This window comes from Leopardus geoffroyi, chromosome E1 (assembly GCF_018350155.1).
Source record: "Leopardus geoffroyi isolate Oge1 chromosome E1, O.geoffroyi_Oge1_pat1.0, whole genome shotgun sequence".
In the NCBI taxonomy this organism is placed as follows: Eukaryota; Metazoa; Chordata; class Mammalia; order Carnivora; family Felidae; genus Leopardus; species Leopardus geoffroyi.
This window is the reverse complement of record NC_059330.1, coordinates 4,482,918-4,493,540: the sequence shown is the minus strand read 5'-3', so window position 1 is coordinate 4,493,540 and position 10,623 is coordinate 4,482,918. Positions and strand designations below refer to the sequence as shown.

Below are 10,623 nucleotides of genomic sequence, written 5' to 3'. Positions count from 1 at the left end.
CTCTCTACCACTCTACTATTCCAAACAACGGAGATCCAAGCTATTTTGAAGGTGCAGTGAGCAGGATTTGATGCCTGTCTGACCACAGGCACATCAGGGATGTAAAGGAGGGATATGATCAACCCCAAGCATTCAAGTTTGAGTGACTAGAACAATAATTATACCACCCACGTAAGCGGGCAAAGCAGGAAAAGAGGATAGTTGGAGCAAAGAAGAAAGCATCCATTTGGCCTCTTATTAAATACTTAACAAATACTGTCCTGGATTTTTATCAGCTCGTCTCCCGAGCCAGCACTAAGGTGATGGTCCCAGCCAAGAAGGAGCTGTCTCTAGGGGAACAACATTTCTTGACCTTCTCGATTAGTTCAGCGCAGGCAGCCAGGTCCGTCCCCAGGTCAACTGAACTCCCAGTGAACTGTGTGAAACTGCCAATACTCGACTGCTTTTGACCTCTTCCAACACAGGAAGGTCGGGGCAAAGTTTTGTACTTCTGTCTCAGCTGTGAGCTTGCATAAATCAAGAAGGTGCTTAGCTATATGTCCAAACGGTGCCTCCTTTACTCAGACACCATTCTGCTGCATTATCAGACTCCAAAATTACTATGTAACTGTATCTTTTCTTCAATTTTTTTTTTAACATTTATCATTTACTTTTGAGATAAAGAGAGAGTGTGAGAGAGGGAGGGACAGAGAGAGAGGGAGACGCAGAATCCGAAGCAGGCTCCAGGCCCTGAGCCGTCAGCACAGAGCCCGACGCGGGGCTCGAACCCACGAGCCGGGAGCACAGAGTCTGCTTGGGATTCTCTCTCCCTGTCTCTCTGCCCCTTCCCCACTGGCACTCTCTGTCTGTCTCTCTCAAAATAAAGAAACAAACATTTAAAAACAAACAAACAAAAACAAAAGGATTGTAGGAAACATTGCTGGGAGGCCCCTGGGGCCTGACTGGCCACATCAGCAGCTGCTGTTTTTGTGTGACGCTATTTCCCCTCTTCCTCCAGTGGCTGACAAAGCTGGATACTTAATGGGTCTGAACTCTGCAGAAATGCTGAAGGGCCTGTGCTGTCCGAGGGTGAAGGTTGGGAACGAGTATGTCACTAAAGGCCAAAATGTCCAGCAGGTAATGGAGATGATCTGAGTTCAGCTGACTCAGTGATGTTGCTTTAAAATAAACCATCGTTTTAGGGGCACCTGCGTGGCTCACTCGGTTGGGCGTCCAACTTTGGCTCAGGTCACGATCTCACGGTTCGTGGGTTCCAGCCCCACATTGGGCTCTGTGCTGGCGGCTCAGAGCCTGGAGCCTGCCTCTGATTCTGTGTCTCCCTCTCTCTCCCTCTGCCCCTCTCCCTCTCCTGTTCTGTTTGTCTCTCACTCTCAAAGGTAAATAAACAGTAACCATCATCTTAGAGCTCTCTCAGTTGAAGATATCAGAAATACATATGTAATTGGCGTCAGCATTAGGGGGAGTTTCATTCTTATGACCCTAGGTGTAGCTAGCTCAAGGAAGGTAAATCAGGAGTACCATCGGGCATCCTAAGGGCCTGGAGCCAGAAACTGAAGGGTCCTCTGGAGCCAGGCTGCACCCCCTGTGCAGCTCCTTCCCGGGGGCTCCATGGGCTGTCTGCTCTCCTCTCCCGTGTCCTCACCAGGAAGAAAAGCTCTCTCCATCTCTCCTGCTCACCCCATAGCTCCCAGCTTCACATCTCTGTAGTTCAGCCTCCTGCTGAGACTGAGACCAGTGTCTTTGATCCCAATTCCAAATTCGCAGGAGAGACACTTTGTGCAACCCAACTTGGATCAAATGTCCCCTTGTGGTTCAATTACGTGCGGCCAGGGTCTAGAGTCACATGTCATAACCATGGTTGTTAGAAGGTTATCTTTGTACATACAATGGTTCTCACAGAAAGGGGAATATTCTAAGGTAGCAAACATTTCAAGAAATTTTTAATGGGGGGGTGGGGGTGGGACGCCTGGGTGGCTCAGTCGGTTAAGCAGCTGACTCTTCATCTCGGCTCAGGTGATGATCTCACAGTTCGTGCAATTGAGCCTGGCATCAGCTAAGCGCTGATGGCACGGAGCTGGCGTAGGATTCTGTCTCTCATTCTCTCTAACCCACCCCCTCTTGTGCTCTCTCTCTCTCTCTCAAAAATAAGTAAGTAAATAAATAAATAAATAAATAAATAAATAGACAAACCTAAAAAAAAAGAAATAGTTAATATTAGGTTGGACCCATCTCCAACAGCTTTGACCCTGAAGATGTCATCTGGTTCATGCTTCAACTTAATACCACCATATAAACATTAATTTGAGGGATGAGCGAGTGATCTTTCTTCAAGGTGACCAACGCGGTGGGCGCCCTGGCCAAGGCCGTCTATGAGAAGATGTTCCTGTGGATGGTCACCCGCATCAACCAGCAGCTGGACACCAAGCAGCCCAGACAGTACTTCATCGGGGTCCTGGACATCGCCGGCTTTGAGATCTTTGATGTGAGTTGTTGGAATAAGCGGCCCTGTTAAGGCCCCTCCGCTTCGTGTCTGCTCTGCCGAATTCCCCCTGGGTTTCCCAAACTCACTTGAGCTCTTTGGTGTTTGCAACGCCCTAGTTCAACAGCCTGGAGCAGCTGTGCATCAACTTCACCAACGAGAAGCTGCAACAGTTCTTCAACCACCACATGTTCGTGCTGGAGCAGGAGGAGTACAAGAAGGAGGGCATCGAGTGGGAGTTCATCGACTTTGGGATGGACCTGGCTGCCTGCATCGAGCTCATCGAGAAGGTAGAGAAACAGAGGTGCTCCCCAGGGACTTGGGACCACCACATCTTTGCTCTCACCCTTCCCTGCTAATCGAGTGGCGACCCTAACCCTACTCTCCCAACCTTAAGAGAGCCGAATCCCCTTGAAGCTGAAGAGTAGGTGTTTGGAAAGCACGCGTAATTCAGACACCTTAAGGGGTACCTGGGTGGTTAAGATCCAAGGGCTCTGTTCTCCCCAAGAATGTGAGGAGTTCTTAGAACCATGTTTTTATAAAAATAGCAGAGGACATTAACTTAAAAAAAAGGGCACGGGGGTACTCCTGGGTGACTCAGTTGGTTGAGCTTCCGACTCTTGATTTTGGCTCAGGTTCATGAGTTTGAGCCCCGAATCAGGCTCTGCGCGGACAGTGCAGAGCCTGCTTGGGATTCTGTCTCCCTCTCTCTCTGCCCCTCCCCAACTCGTATTGTCTCTGTCTCTCTCAAAATAGGTAAATAAACTTTTAAAAAAAGGGGGGGGGGTGGCGCCTGGGTGGCTCAGTTGGTTGAGCATCTGACTTCGGCTTGGGTCATGATCTCATGTTTCATGGGTTCAAGCCCTGCATGGGGTTCTGTGCTGACAGCTCAGAGCCTGGAGCCTGCTTCCGATTCTGTGTCTCCCTCTCTCTCTGCCCCTCTTCCGCTTGTGTTCTGTCTCTCTCTGTCTCTCAGAAATAAATAAATGCTAAAAAAAATTTTTTTTAATAAAAAATAAATTTAAAAAAAGGAATCCCCATAGTATTCTGAGCACTGTCACATTGGAATGAGTTTATCTTTCTGAAGTGGCTCCTGAGATGTCCAGACGTAACAGAAACCCATGGGGGAGGGGAAGGAAAAAAAAACAAACAAAAAAAAAGAGGTTAGAGTGGGAGAGAGCCAAAGCATAAGAGACTCTTAAAAACTGAGAACAAACTGAGGGCTGATGGGGGGTGGGAGGGAGGGGAGGGTGGGTGATGGGTATTGAGGAGGGCACCTTTTGGGATGAGCACTGGGTGTTGTATGGAAACCAATTTGACAATAAATTTCAAAAATAAATAAATAAATAAATAAATAAATAAATAAATGTATATATATGTGTATATGTGTGTGTGTGTGTGTGTGTGTGTATATATATACATATATATACATATAAAACTCATAGTATTTTATGTCTAGGTATGTAACTTTACTTTCTGGGGGGTAAGCCGATCGCTAAAAGTGAGCTACGTTTGTAATAAATACATACAATCTCTTTCCGTGCTCTCTTGTTCAACAAGCGTTCATTAAGCACATACTACACGGCTAGTTCTGTTCTGTCATCACACCTTGCTCTCACAGCACTTACCTTGCAAGGCTCTTAGCTAGAAAGCAGTAGCACCGAAGAAGTTGTGTTTGGCCCTGCAGTCAACGGAGTCATGGAAACGTACTATTAAACGCTGAGACATGGTCTGTTCTCCTTTCAGCCTATGGGCATCTTCTCCATCCTGGAGGAGGAGTGCATGTTCCCCAAGGCCACGGACACCTCCTTCAAGAACAAGCTGTACGACCAGCACCTGGGCAAGTCCAACAACTTCCAGAAGCCCAAGCCTGCCAAAGGCAAGGCCGAGGCCCACTTCTCACTGGTGCACTACGCCGGCACCGTGGACTACAACATTGCCGGCTGGCTGGACAAGAACAAGGACCCGCTGAACGAGACCGTGGTTGGGCTGTACCAGAAGTCTTCACTGAAGCTGCTGTCTTTCCTTTTTTCCAACTATGCTGGCGCAGAAGCAGGTGAAATTCTCCCCACCCCCGTGTGAAAAGCTCCATGTAATTACTCATAACCCAAAGGTGTCCTTGAAAATCAAGTAGTCAAATATGAGCTTCAGACTGAGCTGGATGTATTTTGTCTTTGGTCTCTCATTTTCTTCCTCTTCCTTAAGAGATTGAGTCCTATGGAGGTAACAGGGCCTCTCAGGGAACAAAATAGCCAATACCACATTTTTAAAAATTGTTTATAATGTTTATTTATTTTTGAGAGAGAGAGAGAGAAGGGGGGGCAAGGGCAGAGAGACAGGGAGACACAGAATCTGAAACAGGCTTCAGGCTCTGAGCTGTCAGCACAGAGCCCAACGTGGGGCTCGAACTGACAAACCACGAGATCGTGACTTGAGCTGAAGTCAGGTGTTTAACCAACTGAGCCACCAAGGAGCCCGCCAATACCACATCTTTTAATAACCTCTCAAAATTGAGATGGGGTGGCTGGCTGGTTCAGTTGGAGGAGTGTGCGACTCTTGATCTTGGGGTCGTGAGTTCAAGCCCCACGTTGGGTGTAGAGATTACCTAAACAAATAAAAACGTTTTAAAATATTGAGATATAATTCATGCACTATACAATCTACTCTTTGGAAAATTTAGTGGTTTTAGTATATTTAAGGGGTGTGCAACCATCCATACCATCTAATTCGAGAACATTTTCATCACCCCTGTTACCACTTCACCAGGTCCTGGCAACTACACATCTACTTTCTGTCTCTATGGATCAGCCTACTCTGGTCATTTCATGTAAATGGAATCATACCCTATATGGTCTTTGGTGACTGGCTTCTTTCATGTAGAATGGTTTCAGGGTTTGTCCGTGTTATGGCATGTATCAGTACATCACTTCTATTTATTTTTTTAAGTTTATTTCTTTTGAGAGAGAGCGAGAGAGAGAGAGAGAGAGCAAGGGAGGGGCGGAGAGAGAGGGAGAGAGAATCCCAAGCAGGCTCTGCACTGTCAGCACAGAGCCTGATGCAGGGCTTGAACCCACAAACTGTGAGATCATAACCCGAGTCAAAGTCAAGAGTTGGATACTTAATGAACCGAGCCACCCAGGCACCCCCAGCTCACTTCTTTTTAAGATGAGTAATGTTCCAGTGGATGGAGAGTACACGTTTCCTCTATCCACTCATCAGTTGATGGATGTTAGGTTGTCTCCACGTTTAGCTACTGTGAACCCTTCTGTTATGAACATTTGTATACAAGTTTCTGTGTGGGTATATATTGTCAGTTCTCTTGGGTATATACCTAGAAGTGGAATTGCTGAGTCATGTGATAACTCTAGATTTAACTTCTCGAGGAACCTCCAGACTGTTTTCCAATATGGCTGCACAAGCCAGTATCACTCCTTAAGTTACCCATCTTCTATTTTTAAAATAATTGCCAAAATAGGGTTTTAAAATTATGAACTATCTTAAATGCATAAATTGTTAAAAATTAATGTTCGTAACGTGAAAATATAGGCAATATGTTCATTCATTCTATAATTAGATCACTTTTAAATTTTTTTTTTTTTTTTTTTGAGACAGAGAGAGACAGAGCATGAATGAGGGAGGGTCAGAGAGAGGGAGGCACAGAATCCGAAACAGGCTCCAGGCTCTGAGCTGTCAGCACAGAGCCCGACGTGGGGCTCGAACTCACGGACCGCGAGATCATGACCTGAGCTGAAGTCGGCTGCCCAACCGACTGAGCCACCCAGGGGCCCCAGATCACTTTTAAATATTAACATCCTGTGTACTCTGGGATAGTAAAATGTAAAAACTGAGCACAAGTTTAAACTCAAACGATGAATATCATTTTCTTCAAATCTAGTGAGGGCATCTCTATGACTGTGTTGCCCAACCACACTCAGTGATATCACCAAGACTCTACGGAGAAGGCCCTGTGTAGGTCTGGGTCTTGGGAAATGGCTTTCTGGCCCACCCCGTCCTGCTACCCACATTTCATGCTAGCCCTTGAAGGCAAGGAAGATGGGTGGAGAATGAGACATCTATTTCCCCTAGACTAAATCTTGATCGCATGTGGGAGGCAAAATCTGAAATGGAGCCATTCACAAAAAGTAGACCCAATATCACCGACTCCTAGAGAAGCCAAAAAGCTAGGTTGTTCCTTTGAGACAAGAAGAGAAACTGACTTGAAGAAAATTCTTGAGATGCATCAGTTGTACTGGTTTCAGTTACTTCCTCATCACAAGATAAACAGGGACGCAAGAAGGAGGTAGACTCGTGAAAGAAACTATAGTCCATCCAGAGGAATATCTCAATCTTGCCAACTGTTGAGTTGACTTGTCTGGTTCCTACAGGAGAAGACTCGGCTTTGATACTGAGAGTCTAAGCTATACTCCTGGTCAAATGCCACCCACATCCCACCCCACCCCATCTTTTAGTGATAAAGATGAGTTTTCCCTAATACGACTAGTTTGAGACACATTTTAAAAACAAACAAGAAATAAACACCCTGCAGCTCTGTTACATCAAAAGAAAACCCAAAGTTCCATTCCAGTGTTTGAAGGGTGTGGCCACCACTAAGAAAAAGGAACCCTTGTGCACTGGTGGTGGGAATGTAAATTGGTGCAGCCACTATGGAAAACAGTACGGAGGGTCCTCAAAAAGTTAAAAATGAAATTACCATATGATCCAGAAATCCCACTTCTGGGTCTGTATCTGAAGGAAACAGAATCACTGTCCTAAAGACATATCTGCACCCCGTGTTCATTGCGACATTATTTACAAGAGCCAAGACATGGAAACCACCTAAGTGGCCATCAGTGGATGAATGGATAAAGAAAATCTGGTGTACTATTCAGCCACAAAAAAAGACAAAACCTTGGATTTGTGATTACACGGGTAGATCTTTTTTTCAATGTTTATTTATTTATTTTGAGAGACGGACAGAGAGAGAGAGAGAGAGGGAGAGAGAGAGCAAGAGAAAGAGTACAGGCAAGGGGGGGGGTGCAGAGAGAGGGGGAGAGAAAGAATCCCAAGCAGGCTCCTAGCTGTCAGCACAGAGCCCGACGTGGGGCTCGAACTCACAAACCGCAAGTTCACCACCTGAGCTGAAGTCGGATGCTCAACTAACTGAGCCACCCAGGCATCCCTGTATTAACATATTTAAAAGTTGCTAAGAGGGGCACCTGGGTGGCTCAGTTAGTTGAGCGTCTGACTTCGGCTCAGGTCATGAACTCTCGGTTCATGAGTTCGAGCCCCACATCAGGCTCTGTGCTGACAGCTCAGAGCCTGGAGCCTGCTTTGGAGTCTGTGTCTCTCTCTCTCTCTTCCCCTCCCCTGCTTGTTCTCTCTCTCTCTGTCTCTCTCTCTGTCTCTCTCTCTCTCTCAAAAATAAAGATTAAAAAAATTAAAATATATATATATATACATGTATCAAGTCATTATGTCCTACATCTGAAAGTCACACAATGTTATGTCAATTGTATGTCAATATAACTGGGGGCATGAGGAGAGGCCACCACTGTGTCCTCAGGGACGGATCTGACACACCTTCTGTGTCCATCCAGGAGATTCCGGGGGAAGCAAGAAGGGCGGGAAGAAGAAGGGGTCCTCCTTCCAGACTGTGTCCGCAGTGTTCAGGGTTTGTATTCTGGCAAGTTCCACATTCTGTTGTTTTTCTGCCTGGCGAAATGGCATTTACCAAGTTAAACGTGCTTGTTCTGATTTGTGTCCCAGGAAAATTTAAACAAACTGATGACAAATTTAAGGAGCACCCACCCTCACTTTGTGCGATGCCTGATTCCCAACGAGACCAAGACTCCTGGTGAGTAAGAATCCATCAGAACAGGACTCTGCATGCATGCGTGCATGCATGTGTGTGTGTGTGTTTCCCCAAAGAAAGCGTTATATAGCCTTAATTACTCCTCAACATCGTCTACGAACCAAGATTGCCAGATTTCACAAATAAAAATACCAGCTGCCCTGTCAAGTTCGAATTTCACATAAACAATGAAAAACTTCTTTGTGTAAGGATGACCCACGCAATATTTGGGATATACGCGTACTAAAAACTGGTTCGCTGTATCTGAAATTCAAATTCAACTTGGCGTCCTATATTGTATCTGGCAATCCCTCCTCCGAGGTCAGATCCAAAGTAGTGTATGTACATACGTATGAAGGCACATTGGATCCGTGACTTTCATTAAGGTTCTCCCAGGGCCCCGTGGCTCCCTTTCTCCCAAAGACAGTCACCGCGTCTTGGGTATTTTACAATTAAAACAGCAGCAATAACACCTGTTTTCTGAGTCTATATGGTATGCAGCTACTCTTTCTATTGCTAACAAGTGTCTGCATTTTACAGATGGGAAAACTGAGAACTGTAGATCTAGAAAACTGTGCAGTACAATAGACCTTTAACCATCACTCAATCCCAGATCCACAAATATTCTTAAGAGTACAGGTGTGGCTTAGGGTCATTTGTCACAGAGAGAACACATGGTCACACAGAGCTGTGGCTCTGAGGCAGCCAAGTTATCTGTCCCAAACATGAGTGAGTGTCCTGCCTTGGCAACGTGACAAGTGACCGGAGGTATCCAAAGGCTGGAGGAGAAAACCCCAGTTTCACCTGTCACCGCCCATGGGAACCTTAGCTGAGGACTTCTGCTTTCTGGGCTATAAAACGAGCATTAAAGTGGCATTTTATGCATGCGTTCACTTAGTTAGCTATTCATTTATTTAATGAGTGCTTGTAAACTTTGTAAATAGTAATTCGTTTAACCTGCCTTAGGGGCGCCTGGGTGGCTCAGTTGGTTAAGTGTCCAACTCTTGGTTTCCGCTCAGGTGATGATCTCACGGTTTGTGGGATTGAGCCCCACATCAGGCTGTGCACTGAAAGTAGGATTCTCTCTCTCTCCCTCTCTCTCTCTCTACCCCTCCCTTACTCACGTGCTCTCTCTCAAAATAAATAAATACAGTTTTAAAAAAATAACCTGGGGTGCCTGGGTGGCTCAGTCAGTTAAGCATCTGACTTCGGCTCAGGTCATGATCTCACGATTCGTGGGTTCCAGCCCTGCGTCGGGCTCTGTGCTGATGGCTCGGAGCTTGGATCCTGCTTCAGATTCTGGGTCTCCCTCGCTCCCTGCCCCTCCCCCACTCACACTCTGTCTCTCTCTCAAAAATAAATAAACATAAAAAATTTTATTAAGAAAGATAATAAACTGCCTTAGAGGATTGCAGTGAGGATTCGACGTCAAGCATTTTAACTGAGGCCAAGCACATCGCGAACACTCAGATGTCAGCTCTCAATTATAATAGCAACAGTTGTTATTCGTATTATGAGAAGAATTATGATGATAACATTATGTATGATAATAATCATGAGAGCAATAATAACATTGTGGGGAAATAATTTTACTATTCTATTATTATATTGATTATTATATTAATGATTACATTACAATTATATTATTATATTTATTATTATTGTTACTACCGAAAGCCAGACATTTTATTTTTCACTTTTATATTTTCAGTGCTTACTTATTTATTTTGAGAGAGCATGGGTAGGGAGGGGCAGAGAGAGAGGGAGAGAGAGAATCCCAAGCAGGTTCTGCACTGTCAGCGTGGAACCCGACGTGGGGCTCCGTCCCACAAACCGTGAGACCACGACCTGAGCCAAAACCAAAAGTCAGACGCTTAGCTGCCTGAGCCACCCAGGCGCCCCAAGCCAGACATTTTAATTCTCCGAAGAAGCAAGTCTACTATGTGTGGTAGAATTCATCTTCCGTGAAAGTCTAAGTCAAAGGCAAAAATCAGCTGCCGCGCTGTTTGGGACCCGCGTTGTCTGGGCACGCTGCACCCCTCCCAGTGTGCCCAGCACACAGCCCGTTTCTCCCCCAGTGTTGGAACGGAGCTGTCCCCCTGGTTAAGCGTCGAACAAAATTATTGGTTTAAGTGTGGATGTTGTATCATAAAGAAAATTGAGTTCCGTTATTGGTGTTTTATAGGCGTGTTCGCACAAATCAAACACGTATGGCATGACTTACCCATAGGGCGCATGCCTGCAAATATCAAGTGACAGGGGGTTACATCCTGCTGGCTGCAGCCTGTGCCTC

The 10,623-nt window shown here is 45.7% G+C and overlaps 1 protein-coding gene across 1 annotated transcript in view; it reads left to right on the top strand.

The window, feature by feature from the left end:
* The window catches only part of MYH13 (myosin heavy chain 13), a 52,515-nt gene that overhangs the window by 13,387 nt on the left and 28,505 nt on the right, over positions 1-10,623 (top strand). The window contains exons 11-16 of the mRNA XM_045487393.1: positions 998-1,116; positions 2,333-2,482; positions 2,599-2,769; positions 4,226-4,535; positions 8,077-8,150; positions 8,246-8,333. Coding sequence (XP_045343349.1) covers positions 998-1,116; positions 2,333-2,482; positions 2,599-2,769; positions 4,226-4,535; positions 8,077-8,150; positions 8,246-8,333 — 912 coding nt within the window. The remainder of the gene's footprint in view (positions 1-997; positions 1,117-2,332; positions 2,483-2,598; positions 2,770-4,225; positions 4,536-8,076; positions 8,151-8,245; positions 8,334-10,623) is intronic.